Raw genomic sequence first — 24,540 nt, 5'->3', positions numbered from 1 at the left:
GAGTCCAAGTGAAGATGGAATTGGACACTGGATCGGCATTGACGGTCATGAATAAGAAAGATTACAAAAGGTTATTCCCACATATTCCCCTACGGATACGGAGATTGTATTGAAAACATACACGGGGCAAAGAGTATACCCCATCGGGAAGATAGAGGTAAAGGTGGTCCACAAGGGCAAAAAAAGCCGAGGAATGGACTTATATGTGCTACCTGAGGGAGGTCCACCACTACTGGGACGGGAGTGGATTAGGAAAATAAATATGGACTGGCATTCCTTAAAAGCACTAACGGTAGATTCCGGTACAAAAGATGTCAAACCTAAACGATTGTCCAGAATATTGGACGATGCTAAAAAGAGGTGTTCCAACAGGGACTGGGAACACAGAGGAATTACAGCAAACATCAAGGTTGAAGAACATGCAAACACGAAATTTTTCAAAGCCAGACCGGTACCTTATGCAATACGACCTGCTGTGGAAGCTGAGCTGGAAGGGCTAGAACGTTCAGGAGTACTGTCTAAGGTAGACTGGAGTGAATGGGCCACGCCCATTGTCCCCGTCATGAAGCATTCATCGAGCAACAAGCCGGGGGAACCGGGGAAGGTTCGCATCTGTGGAGATTGCAAGATCACTGTTAATCCGGTGCTTCACACGGTGCAGTGTCCGCTTCCGCGGATTGAGGATATCTTCGCTTCGTTGTCTGGCGGGAAACACTTCACCAAGATAGACCTGGCGCAGGCGTACTTACAGATGGAAGTTGAGGAAGAGTCACGCCAGTATCTCACGATCAACACGCATAGAGGCTTGTACCGGTATAATAGACTGGTTTTTGGAGTGGCATCGGCTCCAGCAATTTGGCAGAGGGCCATGGAGCAGGTATTACAGGGAATTCCAGGTACACAATGTTACCTGGACGATATCCTGATTACAGGAGATGATGACGAGGAACACCTTGCAAACTTGGAACTGGTGCTCACCAGATTGAAAGAATATGGTCTTCCAGTTAATCGCCAGAAATGTGAATTCTTTCAGAAGCGGATCTCGTACTGTGGTCATGTCATTGACCAGGAGGGGCTTCATAAGTCTCCTGACAAGATCGAAGCTGTTGTGAAGGCTCCCGCTCCGGATAATGTATCCCAATTGAGGTCATTTCTAGGGTTGATTAACTATTACCATAAGTTTCTGCCAAATTTATCCACGGTACTGCACCCGCTGAACGCTCTTTTGCAGAAGGGAGTACCATGGAAGTGGAGCGAGGACTGTAAGAGGGCCTTTCGCGAAAGCAAGGCATTGCTCACCTCAGAGGAAGTGTTGGCTCACTTCAACCCAACACTGCCTATTCGTTTGGCTTGTGATGCTTCTCCATATGGTATTGGGGCAGTACTCTCACACAAGTTGCCAAATGGCCAGGAGAGGCCAGTTGCGTTCGCATCCAGATCATTGACCTCCGCTGAGCGCAACTATGCTCAGATAGGGAGGCTCTCAGCCTTGTGTGGGGAGTAAAGAAGTTTAATCATTACCTGCAGGGCCAAAAGTTTACGCGTCTGACAGACCACCAGCCGTTGGTATCCATTTTTAACCCTAAGAAGGGTGTTTCGGTGATGACAGCACAGAGACTCCAGAGATGGTCCCTTTTCCTAGGGGCACATCAATATCAGATAGAATTCAAAGGTACAAAGCAGCATGGTAATGCTGATGGGCTGTCGCGCCTGCCACTACCTACAGAGGAGGAGGCACCGACGGTTGACCCTGTTGAGTTATTTCACTCGACCATCATCGAGTGTTTACCAGTCACCAATGCAAGTATTGAAAGAGAAACCAGGAACGACCCGACACTGTCCAGGGTCTACGATGTGACAGTGAAGGGATGGCCAGCACATGGTGATCCACTGTTACCGGCATTCTCAGCAAGACGAGAACAGCTGTCCGTCTGTCAAGGAACATTGATGTATGGAACAAGGGTGATTATTCCTCCTAAGTTAAGAGAGAGAGTTCTAAAGGAACAGCATGAAGGTCATCTGGGGGGGGGGGGGGGGGGGGGGGGGGGGGGAGGAGTCAAGATGAAAAGCCTTGCTAGGGCTTATGTGTGGTGGCCGGGTATCGACCAACAGATAGAGGAGCTGACGAAAAGCTGCTCAGGGTGCCAAAAAGTGCAAAATGCACCTCCGATTGCTCCGCTGCATCCATGGGAATGGCCTTCAACCCCATGGCAATGTGTACATATTGACTTTGCTGGTCCTTTCATGGACTCCATGTTTTTAATTGCGGTGGACGCACATTCTAAATGGCCAGAAGTGATTAAGATGACTACCACTACCTCGGAAAAGACGATCGCGGTGTTAAGAACGATATTTGCAAGAAATGGATTGCCAGAGCAAATGTTCAGACAACGGACCGCAGTTCGTGTCAGAAGAATTCCAGAGATTCATGAAGAAGAATGGGGTGAAACATTATACCTCTGCCCCATATCATCCAGCTACAAACGGGTTGGCCGAGAGATTTGTACAAACGTTCAAAAAAGCGATAAAGGCCATGAGCGAAGATCAGATTCCACTACAACACAAGGTGGACAATTTCCTACTGGCATATCAAAACGCCACTCATGCAGTGACAAACCAAAGTCCTGCCATGATGTTCTATAACAGGAGGTTGCGGTCCAGGTTGGACTTGTTAAAACCAAATGTGCGGAGGGAAGTTGAAAACAAACAGTTCCAGCATATAAAATAACAAGACCACTTGGAGCTTCGAAATAGGACAACCAGTGTTAGCCCGGGACTATAAAAACGAGAAATGGCAATCTGGAACAATTCGGGCCAGACAAGGACCCCTGATGTACACGGTAGATATTGGTGAAAATGTAATATGGCGTCATGCTGACCAACTGGTAGAATCGAGAACAAGGTTTGAACCCATGGTTACGGCAGAGACAACCGTGGAAGAAGTTAGTGAACCTGAAGCATCTACCTCAGAAGTGAATGTACCTGATGATGATGTCCAATCCATAAGAGACCAACTAGATGAGTCACCCCAGCAACGAGAATCAGAGTTACGTTAAATGGGGATATAACGTGGTGTATGTAACCTGTTCCACCTTAAGAGAACTACCTTAAGAGATGTACTACTTTCTCTTGGCTGCTGTATACTGTAATACCGGTGGTGACCACACCGGTATACAAGTGTTGTGCAAGGATTTGCTGGGCAGTTCAGCCCTGACCTCCGAATAGTAAAGACCTGTTAAAAGTTATTCTGGTTGTCTGTGTCCAGTGATTGATCCTAAACATAACTGGGACACACAGACTCAACACCTGCCACTACCAGAAATGTCCAATTCCTATATCAGAGGTTTTGAAGATAATGGTCACTGGCTCATCAGCACTATGAACTGAGAGACTTATGTGACAAAACAATAAAATGCCTCATGTAGTCACAACACAGGCCATGAAAAATTAGAAGTCGCACAAAAAAAGTGCTAGATTAAAAATGTAATTTTTCCCCTCCACCCCCCCCCCCAAACATGTCATTTTAGGACTAAGAGGGCAAGAAGATGATCTGCTTCGAGGCCTCTACCAATGCAGTTTTGTAACCATTATTAAATGGCACAAACCAGTGGCCCTCGCAATTTTCCTCCATGAAGGGAAGCCTGGATGGCATGGTTCAGATTGGGAATTTAACAGTTTCACATTATGCAGAAATGCAATACCTTGTGCAAATAGAACTTGCCAACTTCCACTCCTGAGCTGACAATCACTTGTGACTTCATACTCATTTGAGACAGTTAACACATGTGCAGAAATTCTCCCTCCCTGTCCCCAATTTTTTCCCCATCCTGTTCCGAAGTGCAAACTCATGCTGGGGCATGGTTGGCAAGTGATTTTTCACATCACCCTAAAAGGGAGTGTTAATGGGATACTCAACTGTGGCAGGCATCACAACTGAGGCCAATATCCACTCGCACATTTTTCACCCGGGTCAATGATCAGAAACACGGACCCGGTTTGCTATTTCCCACACCCAGCCCAGGAGCATCAAGCCGAGCTGTAGCACCCCAGCTGAGATCAGCAAACTCAGAATGGACTGGCAATCAAAGTTAGGATCATCTGTTCTGTATGGCTTAGTAAATCACTGGTGCCTTTACCCACTAAGCAATTGGAGAGCTTTTGTAGAAGTTTTTATATTATCAAATTAATTATTCTTTACTCTCCATGAGTTGCATGCAGCCTGCGAACTGAGTAACAGATTATGTACTGAGCAACAGATATGCACTTACTTGACAATTGCTTGTCCTCTGCTGCGACCTTTCAGTTTTTTGTAATGGTTGATCACTCGATCTTCACTGTAAGCACAAACATAACATTTCAATCCAGACCAAGAGGAAACTTCCAGTCGACACAGCATGCTTAGCCATGGAGCCACTCACCATGTGTGGTTTGTATCATTTGTTAATTTAATGAAAGCAATTCATCGGTTCTGCCCAATAAGCAAGTGGCTGCCCTGCACAGCCATGCAGAAAATGTTGTCTGGCCCAATGTCACTTTAATTTAACTGGACTGGTTTGCAGCTTTGATTCCTAAACTGCTGCACATGACTCTTTGCTGCTGATTAACCAAGCTCACACAAGTCATAGTTTATACTCAACAGTTAATCCAACACACAATATTTGCTGTATCGGAGATATGTTTAGGCAGACATTTAGATCGTGGCAATGTCAAAGAAAGAAAAGGAAGAACTTGCATTTATATAGCGTCTTTCATGACCTCAGGACATCCCAAAGTACTTCTGAAGTGTAGGGAAATTTTAAAGATTTAAACCAATAGAAAAAGGTAATCTGGAAATGAAAAATTTGGATGATGGCATTTTCAATTCAGAACTTTGAGGAATCTTGATTGAAAAGTATCATTATTTTAGCCACACTATCAACAGCAGTGAACTTACACATATCTAATTGCACTAGATTCTTGGTTATCACTAGTGCGGCAGTGGAGCATTTCACCAATACAATAATCACTCAACCTATTCACCAACATGATAGATCACTATTTACACCATTAGCAGGGCAGGTAATTTGTGCAGATACAAAAGTTTGAACACGGTAAATTGCCATCCAGCTCTTCCCAATGGCCTAGCAAGTTAAGGCACTGTCTAGTGTAGCCCAGTGTTATAGAGACAAGTGATAAAGGTGCAATTTCTAGCCTGCTGATTTAGCTGATCATAGCCAGAGCAGCAGTTGGGGCACTGTCGCCCCCTAGGCGGGGAGGGGGAGGGGGATCGGGATCAAATAAGCCAGGATTCACACTCCTCACTGCTATCCAGTGGCCCCTGCCAGGAAGTGCATGTGTTGACATCAGGAGGAGGACACAGTATTAGCCTTGACTGTGATGCCAGCCATTGTTGAATAGCCACACTGAAACTACCTTGGTCACTTGAAGAATGTAATCTATACTAGCAGCAGTCAGTAACTTCAGGGAAGGAGGGGAGAAAAATGAAACCAGAAAAATTATTTTTAAATTAGATGCTGGTTAAAAAATTAATCTCCAATTTGGGCACTGTATTCTGGAATATTTTGAAATTTGATGTGATCCCCAAATGATCCTGGAGCAGGGAAATTAGATTAAGATAGATCTGATAGCAGAGGCACAGTGGGTCAAATGGCTTCCTTTTGCACTGAAATTTCTAGAATTCTGTAACACAACAACTTGCATTTATAAAGCGCCTTTAACGTAGTAAAACGTCCCAAGGCGCTTCACAGGAGCATTATTGGAAAGGGTAAATAGGGAGGTGGCAAAGGCTTTAAATTAGTAAAATGGGGGGAGGGATCTACAAGAAACATAACCAGCCTAATTATAAACAAAACAGGAAAAGAGAGTATAGGAAATAATAATGTAAGGGAGGACATTGATGGCAAGGGAATAAACAGGGTTATAGAACAGGAGTCTAAAAAGATGGTTAAACATAAAGTGAGAGGAAATCCTATTAAAAATGAGTTAAACTGTCTGTACAGCAATGCACAGTGTCCGTAATAAAACAGGGGAGCTGGAGGCAATCATGCATTGCGAGGAGCCAAACATAGTCGGGATTACCGAGACGTGGCTACAGAAAAATCAGGGCTGGGAATTGAACACTGCAGGGTATAACATATTTAGAAAAGATAGAGGGGGAAAAAGGGGAGGTGGAGTAGCTGTACTTATTAGGGATAACATAATGGCAGTAGAAAAAAGTGACGCAGCTATCAGCAAGATAAAAATAGAATCCATATGTAAGAGATAAAAGATAATAAAGGATCAATCACACTAATAGGTGTAGTCTACAGACCACCTAATAGTGGAAGGGAGGTAGAGGAAGAAATATGCAGACAAATTAGGGAAATGAGTATAAAACAGAATAATAATCATGGGGGATTTCAACTGACAGAAGAGGTAGGTAAAGGGGATACGGGAGTTCCTACAATGTGTACAGGACTTCTTTCTAACCCAATATGTAAAAGGCCCAACAAGGGAGGATTCGCTATTGGATCTAGTAATGGGGAATGAACCAGAGCAGATAAGAGAAGTAAAAGTAGGGGTACACCTAGGCAATAGTGACCATAATATAATACGCTTTAAGATGACAATTGAGAAGGACATAAGTATGACGAAAACTAGGGTAATAAATTGGAGAAAAGTTTATTTTGAGGGGCTGAGAATAGAACTTGGGAAAATAAAATGGGCAACAATATTGGCAAAAAACGATGTAGAACAGCAATGGGAAACATTTAAAAAGGTGTTCAACAGAATGCAGGAACAATATATTCCGCTAAAAGGAAAAAAAAACAATAATAGGAGACTCCATGGACGAATAAAGCCATAAGGGAACAATTGAGGGTAAGGAAAGAGGCATACATTAAGTACATAGACAGCAGGGGAGTGCATGATAAGGGAGAATACGAAGAGATTAGGAGAGAAGTCAAAAAAAGTTAGGAAGGCAAAGAGGAACTATGAAATTAAATCAAGGAACATAAAAAAAATAGTAAAATATTTTACAGGCACATCAAGAAGGAAGGTTGGAATGAGAATAGGGCCATTAAGGGATAGACAGGATAATACCACAGGTAATGATAGGGAGATGGCAGAAATATTAAATAATTATTTTGCTTCAGTATTTACCAGGGAGATAGAACAGGTAGACATGACATTGGATGATGAGATTAGAAATAAGATAAGTGCATTTAAAATAAAAAGAGGGGATATATATATATTATATAAACGAATCAAACTCAGGATAAAACCACTGGCCCAGATGGATTGCATCCATGCATTTTAAAAGAGTCTAGGGAAGAGACAGCAGAGGCATTATGACACATTTAATAATACGTTAGAAAAAGGTGTTGTGCCAGAGGACTGGCGGATAGCTAACGTAACATCTGTATTTAAGAAGGAAGATAGAACATGTCCAGGGAATTATAGGCCAGTCAATTTAACATCGGTGGTAGGAAAAATAATGGAATCCCTACTAAAAGGAGAAAATAGAAGAACATCTAGAAACCAAAAACATAGTAATGAATAGTCAGCATGGATTTCAAAAGGGAAAGTCTTGCTTGACCAACCTCATTGAATGTTTTGAAGAGGTAACAGAGAGAGTAGACAATTGTAATGCAGTAGATGTAATTTATCTAGATTTTCAAAAGGCCTTCGATAAGATACCCCATAATAGACTGATGAATAAGGTTAGAGAATGCGGAGTCAGGGGACAAGTAGCAGAATGGATAGCTAGCTGGCTTCAAGACAGAAAGCAGAGAGTAGGGGTAAAAGGTAGCTATTCACAGTGGCAGAAGGTGGGTAGTGGTGTTCCACAAGCATCAGTGCTGGGACCACTGTTGTTCGCAATTTATATTAACGATTTAGACTTTGGAATCAAAAACACAATTTCTAAATTTGCGGAGGACACCAAATTGTGGGGGATAGTCAATACTGAGGAGGACTGCAACAAATTACAGGGGGACATTAATAAACTTGCAGAATGGGCATATAATTGGCAAATGAAGTTCAATACAGATAAATTTGAGGTATTACATTTTGGTAGGAAGAATAGGGAGGTCACATCACTTGGAGAGTGCGAGTCTAGGTGGGGTAGAGGAACAAAGGGATCTCGGAGTACAAGTACACAAATCACTAAAAGTTGCGACACAGGTTAGCAAGGCCATAAAAAAAAGCAAACCAAGCATTAGGGTTTATTTCTAGAGGTATAGAATTGACAAGTAGGGAAGTTTTGCTAAACCTGTATTGCACCTTGGTTAGACCACACTTAAGAGTACCGCGTACAGTTCTGGTTGCCATATTATAAAAAAGGATATAGAGACACTGGAGAAGGTGCAGCGAAGGTTTACAAGGATGATATCACAAATGCGAAGGTATACATATCAGGAAAGGATGAACAGGTTGGGTCACTTTTCTCTTGGAAAAAAGGCTGAGGGGTGACCGAATAGTGGTCTTTAAAATTATGAAAGGTTTTGATAGCGTGGATACAGAAAGAACGTTTCCACTTGTGGGGAAGAGCATAACTAGAGGACATCAATATAAGATAGTCACCAAGAAATCCAATAGGGAATTCAGAAGAAACTTCTTTACCCAAAAAGAGTGGTGAGAATGTGGAACTCGCTACCACAGGGAGTGGTTGAAGCAAAAAGTATAGATGCATTTAAGGGGAGGCTAGACAAGCATATGAGGGAGAAGGAAATAGAGGGCTATGCTGATAAGAGTTAGATGAGGAAAGACGAGAGGAGGCTCGAGTGGAGCATAAACGGCGGCATGGACTGGTTGGGCCAAATGGCCTGTTTCTGTGCCGTATGTCCTATGTAACAATTTAGCACCGAGCCACATAAGACTATATTAGGACAGGTGACCTAAAGCTTGATCAAAGAGGTAGGTTTTAAGGAGGGCCTTAAAAAGGAGAGAGAACATAAGCACATAAGAAATAGGAGCAGGAGTAGGCCATTCGGCACCTCGAGCCTGCTCCGCCATTTAGTAAGTTCATGGCTGATCTTCGACCTCAACTCCACTTTCCTGCAATATCCCTGTATCCCTTGATTCACTTAATATCCAAAAATCTAACGATCTCTGTCTTGATTATATTCAACGACAGAGTCTCCACAGCCCTCTGGAATAGAGAATTCCAAAGATTCACCACTCTGAGTGAAGGAATTTCTCATCTCAATCCTAAATGGCTGACCCCTTATTCTGAGACTGTGACCCCTGGTTCGAGACTCCCCAGCCAGGGGAGACACAGTATTTGTTCAATTTCTCTGCCATTTCCTTATTCCTTATTATTTCTCCTGTCTCAGCCTGTAAGGGACTCACATTTACTTTTGCTAATCTTTTCCTATTTACATACTTGTAAAAGCTTTAAAGTCTGTTTTTATGTCTTTTGCTAGTTTACTCTCATTCTACATTCCCTTTCTTTCTCAATTTCTTGGTCCTCCTTTGCTGAATTCTACAATCCTCCCAGGCTTACTACTCATTTTGGCAACATTAGAAGCCTCTTCCTTTAATCTAATACTCTCTCTAATTTCTCCCATTAGCCACGGTTGGACCATTTTTCCTGTGTTTTTTATTCCTAAGGGAATGTATATTCGTTGTGAATCATGAATTATTTCTTTAAATGTTTACCATTGCTTTTCTACTGTCATATCTTTTAATTTAGGTTCCAAACCTACCTTAGGTATGAGAGGTGAGTTGGCTATGTAGTTTGCTTTATTCAGGCTTAGGACCCTAGTTTCAGATTTAACTAAATCACACTCAAACTCAACATAAAATTATAGCATATTTTGATCACTGCTCCCCAGAGGCTCCTTTACTACAAGGTTATTAATTAACCCTGTCTCATTGCACAGTACTAGATCTAAAATAGCCAATTCCCTCATTGTTTTCTAGATCAGTATGTCAAGGAACCTATCTTGAATGTATTCCATGAACTCTTCCTCTGCACTATTTCTGCAAATTTGGTTTGACCAGTCTATATGAAAGTTAAAGTCCCCCATGATTACTGTATTACCCTTGTTACATGCATCTCTAATTTCCTGATTTATACTCTGCCCGACACCACAACCACTGCTAGGGAGCCTATCAACTACTCCCACGAGTGTTTTCTGCCCCTTGTTGTTTCTTAGCTCCACCCAAACTGATTCTACATTTTGAGAGATGTAGTGTTGCGGAAAGGTTTAGGGAGGGAATTCCATTGCTTCGGGCCTATTTGGTAAGTGAACACAGTTAGTAAGTGCCTTGTTCAGTGTGGAACTGAGCTATACAGACCAGGAAGGTCCAGGTTCGATCCTTGTCCGTGTTCGCTGATCTCAGCTGCACCAGGGGCACAACAATTCATTGCAGCACTCTTGGCTTAGGGAGGGCATTTAAAAAAAAGAGCCAAGGCTCCCACTCCTGACTGTTATCCGCTGACTCCTGCTGCAGAATGCGCATGTGTGAGCCTCGGTGAGGGTTGTTTGAGTTCAGCATGATGCCTCCCTTGGCCAAATAATCTGCCAACACTCAGTCTAGAGTCACACAAAGAATGCCATGTGGATGATACACTGCAGGACTTTGGAAGATGAAATCTAATGCAGAAAAGTGCGAAGTGATACATTTTGGTAGGAAGAACGAGGAGAGGCAATATAAACTAAAGGGTACAATCCTAAAGGGGGAGCATGAACAGAGAGGCCTGGGGGTATATGTGTATGAATCATTGAAGGTGGCAGGACAGGTTGAGAAAGCAGTTAAAAAAGCATACGGGATCCTGGGCTTCATAAATAAAGGCTGGATTTTCATTGAGGCGGGACTACAACTTTCGGGGTCGTAGTCCCACCTCCAGAGTTCTAGCCAACCCACGCGATTTTGACTTGATTGACCTTGTTGAGCCCGCCCAGCGGGCTCAGCAGGCCAATTAAGGGCCACCCGGCAACAGGCGACGTCACAGATTGATATTTCATCTGTCAAGACCTTTTGACAGATGAAATATCAGTGTTTCACAGCTGTTTGAAGCTGTCAAACACTGACAATCTGTACTCCAGGTTAATTCCTTCCTCTCAGGATGATTTAGATATCTCCCCGGAACAGAAAGCTGAATGCTGCCGATTTTGACAGATCGTGGCCATTCTGCTTTCTGTGCCGGTGAGATGAGGGACTCCCGAGACCTGAAGGAAGGAAGGAACTCTGTAAAGGTAAGTACATGCAAGTAAAACTTCTTTAAACACTTTACACACAGCAAACACACTTACCTTTACACTCATGCACCATCACTCACCTGAACACCGGACATCTCGACCCCTCCAAGCCCTTCATCCCGACGGCCCGCCTCGCTAACTTGGTGTGGTTTGGAGCCGTCGGGAATCCAATGAAAATAGGGATTAGGCTACCTGTCAACAGACAGTTATTGGCACGAATCCCCTTCCCGCCTCGGGGAGGCGGGTCCCAGTGCGGGTCAGGTACCCACCTCCTTTGAAGCTGGCATGGAGGCGGGTTGGGTTCGTGCCCCCCCCGATTTCGGGATTTTAACCCCCCCACACGCCTCCAATCCCGCCTCCATGGCCCAATGAAAATCCTGCCCATAGAGTACAAAAGCAAGGAATTTATGATGAACATTTATAAAACACTGGTTCGGCCTCAACTGGAGTATTGTGTCCAGTTCTGGGCACTACACTTTAGGAAGGATGTGAAGGTCTTAGAAAGGTTGCAGAAAAGATTTACGAGAATGGTTCCAGGGATGAGCGACTTCAATTATGTGGATAGACTAGAGAAGGTTGTTCTCCTTAGAGCAGAGAAGGTTGAGAGGAGATTTGATAGAGATGTTCAAAATCATGATGGGTCTAGACGGAGTAGATAGAGAGAAACTGCTCCCATTGGCAGTAGTTGAGGTAACTAGCATAGATGCATTTAAGGGGAATCTAGACAAACACATGAGGGAGAAAGGAATAGAAGGATACATTGATGGGTTTAGATGAAGGGTGGGAGGAGGCTCATGTGGAGCATAAACACCAGCATGGACCTGTTCGGCCAAATGGCCTGTTTCTGTGCTTTAAATACTATGTAATACCAGAAGGGAAATAAAAATTGCAGGGCTATGGGAAAAGCGCGGGAGAGTGGGACTTGCTGAAGTGCTCTTGCAAAGGGCTGGCATGGCTCGACGGGCCGAATTTCCTCCTTTTGTGCTGTAACCATTCTATGATTCTACCCTTAAGTCCTCGTCTTCAGTGCAGGAAGGAAGGGAGAAAAGAAAGTATTTTATACCACCTTACCAAATATATACACAGTAACTTTAATTCAATAATATTGATAACATACAATTGTTCAGTAAAATTCTGGTTTATTCAGGTTTTTTCATTAATCCAACAGCCTTTATTAAATAGAGTAAGATCTGGTGTCACCATGGTACTATAGGTAGAAAGTGCATGGCTAACTATAGGTAGATTAGCATGATATGAACACAGCACTATCATTGTCAGTCACTCAGTACAATATGTTGTAGTAATAAAGCAATATGCTTAACCATTTATATAAGGTATTACTGTTTGGTCTTGGAAGTTTTATCTTTGATATCCCTGCATACTGAAGTATTGGCTGTTATCCATGCATCCAAAAGGTCTTGCATTTCCCATTAACAGTTTTTTGTGTAACTGTAACCTACTTACCAATATGCAAGTGATGGATGTTCCTGCAATGCTCGAGTAGGAAGGGCTGGGAGTTTCTTTAGTTCTTCTCTTGCACTTTCATCACTGAGAAATAAGGAGTAGATTAAAGTGCAGCAATTATCACTGGAATATGGATGTCGAACAGTCAGTATCATTCCCTTTACTATTGATCTAAAGTAATTGTTCATTTTCTAGTGAACACACATGTTCGGACTGCTACAACCCCAGGGCATTTTGTGGAGCTTCTTGTACACCGATGAGAGATATAAACTTGAAATGTCAAGTTAGATAGAACAGAGCTTAAAATAAAAACAGATAATGCTGGGAATAAGATAGATAAGTTAACATTTGGATCGGACACTTAATCAGAACTTCATCACATTTTCAGTAAGATCTGCTGAATAGAGATCAGAAATGGGAACCATGGCTGACATCTCCTTCTTCAAACCCAATGACACTGTGGCCAATTAGAGTCACTCCCACCACCCTGGATGAAATATGCTTGCTCAGCACAGACTGGGGATTGAAATTGGGATCTTCCTGGTTAAGCTACGGACTGGATAAATGCATGAAGCCATCAAGGAACTGCATTTTCTTAATTTATTTCAAATTTCTAGCATTCACTGCTGTTCTTTTCATCTTCAACATCAGGATTCCCTTACTGGCAAATCTGTCTAGTTTGTACAATGAGGTAGATTTGGCAAAAGTGGTAACAGCACATGGCATTCAGTGAAAAGTTGTGATTGTATCTTTTCCACTGTATATGAAGCGTTTCATGGTCTTTGGGCCTTCTCCTTCCCTCCGACACCCCCTACTCCCACAAACAGATCAGTAATGTGGGAACTGCACTGCAGGCCTGTACAGGCAAGCAGTGAGGTTGGCCATGTCCAAGGCTGTGGCCAAGACCTATCCAACAGTGGCAAATACAAGACCATGGCCACCCCTGGCACACGAGATAGGAAGCTCCAGGCAAAACCACTCTAAATGAGAGTCCTGTTACCCACAATGGCATGAGTGCCGTTTTCCTTACTTTACATGGTTGCCTCACACGCTCTTGGGTGTTGGGAGTCAACCTTGTAAAGCAAGTGTGGTGAATCTAATTAAATAACAGTTTAGTGAAGACTCTCCCCAATCATGTACAAACCCAATTTGTTCATAGTTACAATAATGCCGAAATAAATTGCTACCTCACACGAGTTTAGACTTTTAAAAAATTTGTTTATGGGATCAGGGCATCGCTGGCAATGTCAGCATTTATTGCCCATCCCTAGTTGCCCTTGAGAAGGCGGTGATGAGCCGCCTTCTTGAACCGCTGCAGTCCATGTGGTGATGGTACACCCAGAGTGCTGTTAGGTAGGGAGTTCCAGGATTTTGACCCAGCAACGATGAAGGATTGGCGATATACTTCTAAGTCAGGATGGTGTGTAACTTGGAGGTGGCGGTGTTCCCATGCACCTGCTGCCCTTGTCCTTCTAGGTGGAAGAGGTCGCGAGTTTGGGAGGTGCTGCCGAAGAAGCCTTGGCGAGTTGCTGCAGTGCATCTTGTAGATGGTACACACTGCAACCACGATACGCCGGTGGTGGAGTGAGTGAATGTTTAAGGTGATGGATGGGGTGCCAATCAAGCGGGCTGCTTTGTCCTGGATGGTGTCGAGCTTCTTGAGTGTTGTTGGAGCTGCACTCATCCAGGCAGGTGGAGAGTATTCCATCACACTCCTTACTTGTGCCTTGTAGATGGTGGAAAAGCTTTGGGGAGTCAGGAGGCGAGACACTCACCACAGTATACCTCGCCTCTGACCTGCTCTTGTTGCCACAGTATTTATGTGGCTGGTCCAGTCCAGTCAAGTTTCTGGTCAATGGTGACCCCCCCAGGATGTTGATGGTGGGGATTCGACAATGGTAATGCCATTGAATATCAAGGAGAGGTGGTTAGACTCTTGCTTGTTGGAGATAGTCTGGCACTTCTGTGGCGCAAATGTTACCTGCCACTTATCAGCCCAAGCCTGAACGTCATCCAGGTCTTGTTGCATGCGGGCATGGACTGCTTCATTATCTGTGGAGTTGCGAATGGCGCTGAACACTGCAGTCATCAGCAAACATCCCCATTTCTGACCTTATGTTGGAGGGAAGGTCATTGATGAAGCAGCTGAAGATGGTTGGGCCTAGGACACTGCCTTGAGGAACTCCTGCAGCGATGTCCTGGGGCTGTGATTATTGACCTTCAACCACCACAACCATCTTCCTTTGTGCTAGGTATGACTCCACCCAGAGGAGCGTTTCCCCCCCCCCCGATTCCCATTGACTTCAGTTTTACTAGGGCTTCTTGATGCCACACTCAGTCAAATGCTGCCTTGATGTCAAGGGCAGTCACTCTCGCCTCACCTCTGGAATTCAGCTCCTTTGTCCATGTTTGGACCAAGGTCAGGAGCCGAGTGGTCTTGGCAGAACCCAAACTGGGCATCAGTGAGCAGGTTATTGGTGAGTAAGTGCCGCTTAATAGCACTGTCAATGACACCTTCCATCACTTTGCTGATGATTGAGAGTAGACTGATGGGGCAGTAATTGCCCGGGTTGGATTTGTCCTGCTTTTTGTGGACAGGACATACCTGGGCAGTTTTCCATATTGTCAGATAGATGCCAGTGTTGTAGCTGTACTGGAACAGTTTGGCTAGAGGTGCGCCTAGTTCTGGAGCACAAGTCTTCAGCACGATAGCCGGGATGTTGTCGGGGCCCATAGCCTTTGCTGTATCCAGTGCACTCAGCCGTTTCTTGATATCACGTGGAGTGAATCGAATTGGCCGAAGACTGGCTTCTGTGATGGTGGGGACCTCGGGAGTAGGCCGATATGGATCATCCACTCGGCACTTCTGGCTGAAGTTGGTTGCAAATGCTTCAGCCTTGTCTTTTGCACTCACGTGCTGGGCTCCACCATCATTGAGGATGGGGATATACTTGGAGCCTCCTCCTCCCGTTAGCTATTTAATCCACCACCATGCACGACTGGATGTGGCAAGACTTCAGAGCTTTGATCTGATCCGTTGATTGTGGGATCGCTTAGCCCTGTCTATAGCATGCGGCTTCCGCTTTTTAGCATGCACGTAGTCCTGTGTTGCAGCTTCCCCAGGTTGGCACCTCATTTTTAGGTACGCCTGGTGCTGCTCTTGGCATGCTCTTCCACACTCGTTGAACCAGGGTTGGTCCCCTGGCTTGGTGGTAATGGTAGATTGAGGGATATGCCGGGCCATGAGGTTACAGATTGTGGTGGAATACAATTCTGCTGCTGCTGATGGCCCACAGCGCCTCATGAATGCCCAGTTTTGAGCTGCTAGATTGGTTCTGAATCTATCCCATTTAGCACGGTGGTAGTGCCACACAACACGATGGAGGGTGTCCTCAATGTGAAGACGGGACTTCGTCTCCACAATGACTGTGCGGTGGTCACTGCTGCCAATGCTGTCATGGACAGATGCATCTGTGACGGGAAGATTGGTGAGGACGAGGTCAAGTAGGTTTTTCCCTCATGTTGGATCACACCACCTGTCACAGGCCCAGACCGGCAGTTATGGTGATATAGAAGATATGAGCCAACTTATTTTAAAGTATTTTATGTTATATATTCTGTGGTAGTACTTGACAGTACTAATGGGCAACAAAAAACCCTCAAGAGATGAATTACATTAAATGATTAGCTGCAATGAAGTAGAAATGAGTTAAAGACTCCATCATTACCAAATAAAAGAGCTGCAACAATAATAACCTGAGATAGTTAGGGGTATAATTTCAAAAGACAGCCAATAATTTTCAAAAGTGCTGGTTAAATATTCTGAATGAGACATTTTAATTTTCTTTATTTTAATAAAGTTAATATACTGTAGTATGTCATTTTAAAAAAGTGAATCGCTTGCACCAAAATCTTAAAACACAAGGAACTAGATTATGAATTTAACTTACTTTGTGGTATCACAAACGATGTAGTTTCATATACATTAATTGCTGGGAAAAAACCACAAGTGCACAAAGTGCTAGCAAACAACATTGCCATTTCCCAAAATATAGGATACTCGGATAAATCCAATTTATTCTGTCTGCAGGATTGGTACTTTATAAACAATGTTATCAATTAACATATGGGGATCAGGAATTCATCTCTTATTTAGGGTGTATTAACACTACAGGATTAGCATTAGTGCAAAGCTATTTTGGTTTTGCACTGACACTAAATTTATGGAGAATAGATTGGTTGGCAAGACCTAACTGACTCCAAGCAAAGTAGAGCTTTAGCCTGTCGGAGTCACGCCCTACTTCGCTCAGGTGACAGGTCAGACCCCGACTCCAGATTCAGCCTGCATTTACACTAGAACTGCGGCATTAGTACAAAGCAAAACTGTTTTCCGCCAACACTGTAGTTGTAGGTTGAATGCACCCTTAGTGTTTCAAACAGATGCTAGCTTTGCATCCTAATTTAGCAAAATTTGAATCTCCTGAACTGCTGAAAACCAGAGCTATGTTGTCATCCTAGAAAAGTAAATACCTGTAGCTGCATCAGCTCCGCATTTAACCCTATCCTCAGTCAAATAAATGGCTGCAGCTGAATATTCCTAACATAATGCCTCTGAAGACAGGCTACAGCATCTTACTATAAAGTCACCTTTGCTGTTTGGGTGTTGCTAGGGATGGAGTGGATGGGTGTTGCTAGGGATGGAGTGGAAGGTACAAAGAATACTCACTTTTACAGGGCAAGGTATGAAGGTCAACAGTGTGTTGTACTTGGGCCTCATCAACACATCTTCTACATACACATGCACACCATGTTTAATCTTCATTCATGTCAGATTCCCTTTATTATATACAATGTATAATCCATATTCATATACATTCTCCATTAACACATACTATACTTATAATCTTTAACTATTTCATGACAAAATTTCCTGGTTCATAATTAAATTATTAATATTGCTGAAAAAAATCCTCACTATTTTAAAGTACATTTATAAATAGTTTATAGATCGTAAATTGATTTATTCCTAACTAATATTGAAAACTGGCATCTGATTGAAAAGTATATCCCATGCTTAACCGAGCAGCCCACCTTGGAAGGCAAGGGAAAAAAAAACTATATAGCATAACTTGGTGAGCTCACCGAAACACTTATTTTAAATCAAATTTCAATTTTGAAGATTAACATATTAATGAAGTGCCGAATAGAGATGTGATAAAGAGAAATGACAATAAAATGTCACTCCTTGTCTGAAACAGGGCATGCTCGAGTTGTGAACCTGAATAGACCACCCATTCCCCTTGGACCAATGCAAAAGTCCAAGACAGCAAATGATCAAGATAATAATCATTATAAAAGGAGTCATTGAACACACTGGGGGGGGGGTCTCAAATAAAAACAGAAAATGCTGCAAATACACAGATCAGTCATAACTGTAAAGAGGAAAGGCATGTGACATTTCGTGTGTGCAACTTTCATCAGACAGATCGGTTGTGTATTTCCAGCATTTCTGTTTTATTTCAGATTTCCATCATTTGCAATATTTCTTTATTTTACTGGGAGGTGCTGGTGGATTGGAAACGGGCTAACGAACATGGTGCTCATTTACAAAATGGGTGACAAATTCAGGGAATTAGAGACCTATCAGACTCTACTTCAATACCAAAGATTGCAAAAACTTAGGGTTTTCAATCTTGAAAGGAGGCAACTGAATGTGATGTTTAAAAATACAATACAATATGGGAAAGATAAATTCCAAAAATTACTTCAGATTAAACCATGATAGCAGGACACTGGGATATAAGCTTCAAATTACTGAAACACAAATGTAGGATTTGGGTAAGGAAGTTATTCAAACAAAGAGTAATCAACGCATGGAACGGGCTTTCAGGTCGAGTAGTGGAGACAAAGATCCTGAAATGATTTAAGAAGCAATTAGATGCCTTGATGATGGAACTGTAGCATCTTTCTGGAAAGATGAGCTAGGATGTGTTATGTTCATAAATAAATAGATGTTTTCATTACGAACAGCTAGCTTGAGCTAGTCATTTATTCAGCCATGTGGACTAGTGTACAGGCATCCATCTTGACTACTGCCTTATGGTTAGTCCACTACCAAACATACAGCTCCACCTAGTGTACCATTCTAGAATGACATGTTACTGATCATTACAGGATGGGCTAAATAACCTTCCACAAATGTAGTGATCTTGTAATAAGGGCAGACATCTTCTGATGAAGATCATAAGGTTTTTTTCAGTTACATAATGAAGAGCAATTTTCTACAACCATATATAGCCACTGATTCATTTTGAAATTACTGCTGGCAATAGCAGACGAATGCTTAACGTTCACAGGGAGTCCTTTTGTCCTCTATTTTAACAAGACTGTTAAACTGTTTAATATAAATGGGTGTTAAAATAATGGACTAAGGAATATGAATATGTTAAGCAATGCCAACAGTAGTTTCTGAACTCAAAGGGGGAGTGGAATATGAACTTGAAACAGGAGTCAAGAAACAAGTCTTTTTTTTGCTGCTAATAGACTACCACAATGCACATGATTCACCATTCTAGTTATTTTTTGTCCCGTGGGTTATATTCTCATATGAAGTATATACACTTAAAACATTTACAAACATACCATCAGACCATCCCAGAAAATATATCCCATATACATGAATAATATATCCACTTCTAAAGTTGCCACTACACTATTGGTTGTTGCTCTCTAGTGAAACTCATAGTTGTGATTCAGAGTAGAACTTGAGAATGAAACTTGTTTCCAAACCGGCCTTGCAGTAAAAACAGGTCAAGTTTGGTACAACAGGAAAAGCTATAATATTGCAGAACCATTACTTTGGAAAAAGACCTGTGATTTGAGTTCTCTGTTATTTTGCTCTTAGGCCCTTGGTATTACATTTCTGAAAGAGCTACTCATCATTGCTGCAAGTGTCCTCCATTTCATTTTCTGCAACCTTTCAAAAGAAATGTAGTGTGTATGCAATAAAATTACTTTCAAAACATACTGCCCCCTACTTATACTTCCTAATCTTGTATATATTTTTTAATTACAATCTTCAATAAACCATACTTGGAAGATTAAATTGAACCAAAAAGACTGACAACTGAATTACCAGTTCACCAGTAATTGAAACCAGACTCAGCAAAGATACAAGCTTACTTAATTGTTTTAGATTCCAAAACCAATTACCACATTAATCTTCTTAAAATGGTCTAAGCTTTGGATAGATGGCTTAGTAATAGAATTGCTTCACACCTCTTGAGTGCGATGTCCAGCAGAAGCCAAGACATTAACTTGTCAACACTATCTGATGATTAGCAGCTCCTCGAATATTCCAAATGCCTCCAGAACACCACACAACCTTTAAAAGCTTTTACTTTCCATGACCAACCCAGCCTCCGCTAAAGCCGATGTTTTATCCAACATAGATCCCTACATTTCAACAGTGCCTACACTCCAAAAGTGCTTAATTGGCTGTAAAGCGCTTGGAGACGTCTGGTGGTCGTGAAAGGTGCTATATAAATGCAAGTCTTTTTTTAATCAAAGATTTGTGGCAACGATATCATTCTAATCACACTTAGTATTTTCCATTCAGTTTTTCTGTATTCACTAAAAAGATACAACACTTCAAATGACACCGTGTCTTGGTGCAGAGATTATGTTTCTATTAAGATATATACCTGTCCTTACAAATGCAATGATTTTTTAAAAAACATGTACAGCAGCATTGTGGAAATGATGCATTATTGAGGCATCAGTGCTCAACAAACTTGAAACATCGGAAAATAGGAGCTGGAGTAGGCCGTTCAGCCCGTCGAGCCTGCTCCGCCATTCAATATGATCATGGCTGATTCTCTATCTCAATACCATATTCCCGCTCTCTCCCCATACCCCGTGATGCCTTTTGTGCCTAGAAATCTATCACCTTCTTAAATATATTCAGTGACTTGGCCTCCACAGCCTTCTGTGGTAGAGAATTCCACAGGTTCACCACCCTCTGAATGAAGAAATTTCTCATCTCAGTCCTAAATGTCCTACCCCGTATCCTGAGACTGTGATCCCTCGTTCTAGACCCCCCAGCCAGGGGAAACCTCCTCCCTGCATCCAGTCTGTCTAGCCCTGTCAGAATTACGTTCCAATGAGATCCCCTCTCATTTTTCTAAACTCTAGTGAATACAGGCCTAGTCGACCCAATCTTTCCTCATACAACAGTCCTGCCATCCCAAGAATCAGTCTTGTGAACCTTTGCTGCACTCCCTCTATGGCAAGTATATCCTCTCTTAGGTAAGGAGACCAAAACTGCACACAGTGCTCCAGGTGTGGTCTCACCAAGGCCCTGTACAACTGTAGTGAGACATCCTTGCTCCTGTACTCAAATCCTCTTGCAATGAAGGCCAACATACCAGTTGCCTTCCTAACTGCTTGCTGCACCTGCATGTTTGCTTTCAGTGACTGGTGTACAAGGACACCCAGGTCCCTTTGCACATCAGCATTTCCCAATCTAGCACCATTTAAATAATACTCTACCTTTCTGTTTTTCCTACCGAAGTGGATAACTTCACATTTATCCACGTTATACAGGTACACTATCCCTTATCCGAAAGCCTTGGGACCAGCTGAGTTTCGGTTTTCGGAATTTTTCGGATTTCAGAAGGTATTATTATAAGACTGGGAAATTTGTATTTAATATAAATTGTAAAAGTTCAGGCTACCTCTTGCGACTGTTCCGTGTCTCATTCCCCTTCCTGCTTCTCTGGAAAGCCGGATATCGGCTGACTCCTACTAAGCTGGCCCGCAAATCAGGTCGGGGGAGAAAAGAATATCGGACGGGCCGCAGTTCGGGTCGGGAGAAAAGAATATCGGACGGGCTGTGGTTCGGTTCGGGTCGGGTGGAGAAAAGAATATCAGACAGGCCACTGCAGCTATCGGACGGGCTGCTGTATTGTTGGATTCACTCTCCCGGTACCTCCTTCACACTGCCCGGCTCGGCCTGCAATCTCCTACCCAGGAGGGAACTCTGTGACCCTCTGCCCTGCTCAGCGTAAGTTGTGCGCCACTCTGGTCATGTCGTGCGCACGACTTACGCTGAACAAAAAAACTTTCGGTTTTTAGAGGTTTTCGGAAGTTTGGATAAAGGATAGTCTACCTGTACTGCATCTGCCATGTATTTGCCTACAACTTATCTAAATCGCCTTGAAGCCTCTTTGCATCCTCCTCACAACTCACAGTCCACAAGCTAGTTTCATGTTGTCAGCAAACTTGGAAATATTACATTTGGTTCCCTCATCCAAATCATTGATACCGAAATAACAATAGAAAACGCTGGAAAACTCAGCAGGCCAGGCAGCATCCGTGGAGAGAGAAACAGAGTTAACGTTTCAGGTCGATGACCCTTCGTCAGAACTGGAAAAATGCAGGAAATGGAAAGCAAGTTTAGGGGCTGGGAAAAGGGGGAGGGGATGAAAGAACAAAAGGGAAGGTCAGTGATGGGATAGAAAGCAGGCGAGATTAAGAGACATTAAGAGATACTCAAGGCAAGAGGAGGTGGTAATGGGACAGATTAAGGAACAAAGGATGGCTCTAGATGAGGTGTGAATTGCGCTGGCAGAATGAAGGACAGCTGCCATGTGGGAGGGAAGAAAAAAAAGGGGCCAAACAAAGTGTGGATAAAAGAAAGAAAATATATATGTGATAGGGGCCGAGGTTATGATCTGAAATTGTTGAACTCTATGTTGAGTCCAGAGGGCTGTAGAGTGCCTAATCGGAAGATGAGGTGCTGTTCCTCGCGCTTACGCTGAGCTTCCGTGAAACAGTGCAAGAGGCCGAGGACAGTGAGGTCTGAGTGGGAGTGGAGCAGTGAATTAAAGTGACAGGCCACCGGGAGCTCGGGGTCCCCCTTACGGACTGAACGGAGGTGTTCCGCAAAGTGGTCACCCAATCTGCGTTTGGTCTCCCCAATGTAGAGACCACATCGTGAGCAGCGAATACAGTATACTAAATTGCAAGTACAACAAGTAAATCGCTGTTTCACCTGGAAGGGGTGTTTGGGGCCCTGGACAGTGGGAAGGAGGGAGGTATAAGGGCATGTATTGCATCTCCTGCGCTTGCATGGGAAGGTGCCGGGCGAAGGGGAAGGGGTGGTAGAAGAGTGGACTAGGAAGTCGCGGAGGATGGGGTCCCTATGGAATGCTGAAAGGGGAGAGGAGAGGAAGATGAGTTTGGTGGTGGGATCACGCTGGAGGTGGCAGAAATGGCAGAGGATGATCCGTTGAATGTGGAGGCCGGTGAGGTGAAAGGGGAAGACAAGGGGAACTCTATCGTGGCTCTGGGAGGGAGGGGCAGGGGTGAGGGCAGAAGTTCGGGAGATAGAACGGACACGGTCGAGGGCCGTGTCAACCACAGTAGAGGGGAATCCCTCTATTTTGCGAGCATTGATATTGAAGTCTATGCAAGGCGTTCAGGCAATTTTGTAAACTCAAAGATAAGTTGACTCTCCTGTTGCCTTGCACTATCATCCCTCTTCATTCAATCTCTCCTGCCTTCCAGCCTGTCACAGACCTTCCCTTTGTGCTTTCCTCCCCTCCTCCCTGCCCGCTTAAAAATCTCTCCCCCCTAACCTTTTCCAGCTCCGATGAAGGGTTCGACCCGAAACGTTGACTCGGTTTCTCTCTCCTTGATGCTGCCTGACCGGTTGAGTTTTTCCGGCACTGTCTGCTGTTATTTCAGATTTCCAGCATCCACAGTATTTTGCTATTGTAATTTGAATTTGGCTGGATTTACTTCAACATCCCTCATTTAACACAGTACTGACAGCAACACAGGGAGATTTCCTGTGCACTTTATTTTGTGTGATCACAGATCCTTAGATGTGCAAATAAATGTTTGCAACACCACTGCACAATCACAGCACTGAGGCCAAACATTGGGATTCTGTCTCATGTAAACAATGGCCACAAGAAAGGAAATAGTTTGCCTCTCCTGGCCTGCATGACCATGGAGGAAATGACCAACTGGTATAGTAACTGGCTGGCATTGCGGTCAACACATTCGACTAAATGGAAGCTTAACATACTCGTAAAGAAAAACAAAAAGGAAGAACTTGCATTTATACCATCACCTTTCAGTCCTTAGGATGTCACAAAATACATATCAACCAATTAAGTACTTTTTGAGGTGGTCATTGTTACATCAGCAAATGTGGCAGCCAAATAGCGCACAGTAAAGTCCCACAAATGGCAATGAGGTTGGCGACCAGATAATCTATTTTAGTCGTGTTGGTTGACGGAATAATGTGGGCCATGACACTAGGAGAGCTCCCCTGTTTAAAATGACAGTTCTATTTTTTGTTAGTGATCGTGAGCAGAATATGTGCTGACTATAGCACCATCTGTTAAACCTCTTCCACATTCCGGTGGGCAGGAAAAGGCAGAAGGTTTTCCTTTCTTATGGCAAATAATGTTTCGTGCAGGCACTGTAAATTGTGAAATTAGGTTGTTTTACAATATATTACTGCACAGGCTCTTGAGGCAGTCATGTTATACAAGTGAGGTGGTACTATAACTTGCCTAATCTCAGTAGTTAAGTGTGGAACGGACCTCTCGAGAGAAATAAATGTTTGCCACTAGTGACCACTTTTTTTTGGCTGTGGGCAGGTTGATCTTAGCCTGCCCATGCAGGCCAACAACGATTTTACTTTGCTAGCTTGTACAGATCTTCCTCAACATTGCCAGATTGGATGAATGGATGAATTCAAAGAACAGGTGCACCACCTTCTGGAACTGCTTCTACTAAAGTGGTTCTGCTATAGTGACATCAATTGAAAAATCAACATGTAGTGGAGCAAGTTATGTGCAACAAATGAAGCACA

The 24,540-nt window shown here is 43.2% G+C and overlaps 1 protein-coding gene across 5 annotated transcripts in view; it reads right to left on the bottom strand.

The window, feature by feature from the left end:
• The window catches only part of LOC147111000 (FERM domain-containing protein 4B-like), a 354,890-nt gene that overhangs the window by 72,421 nt on the left and 257,929 nt on the right, over positions 1-24,540 (bottom strand). For all 5 annotated transcript variants that reach the window (XM_086001453.1, XM_086001454.1, XM_086001455.1 and 2 more), the window contains exons 8-9: positions 12,651-12,734; positions 4,269-4,334 (exon numbers count right to left, since the gene is read on the bottom strand). In XM_086001453.1, the coding sequence (XP_085857579.1) occupies positions 4,269-4,334; positions 12,651-12,734 (150 nt within the window). The remainder of the gene's footprint in view (positions 1-4,268; positions 4,335-12,650; positions 12,735-24,540) is intronic.

The sequence above is a fragment of the Somniosus microcephalus genome, chromosome 11 (assembly GCF_052327205.1).
Source record: "Somniosus microcephalus isolate GS21.2 chromosome 11, FLI_Smic_1.0, whole genome shotgun sequence".
In the NCBI taxonomy this organism is placed as follows: Eukaryota; Metazoa; Chordata; class Chondrichthyes; order Squaliformes; family Somniosidae; genus Somniosus; species Somniosus microcephalus.
Note: the sequence above shows the minus strand (reverse complement) of the source record. Positions and strands in the feature narration are given on the sequence as shown.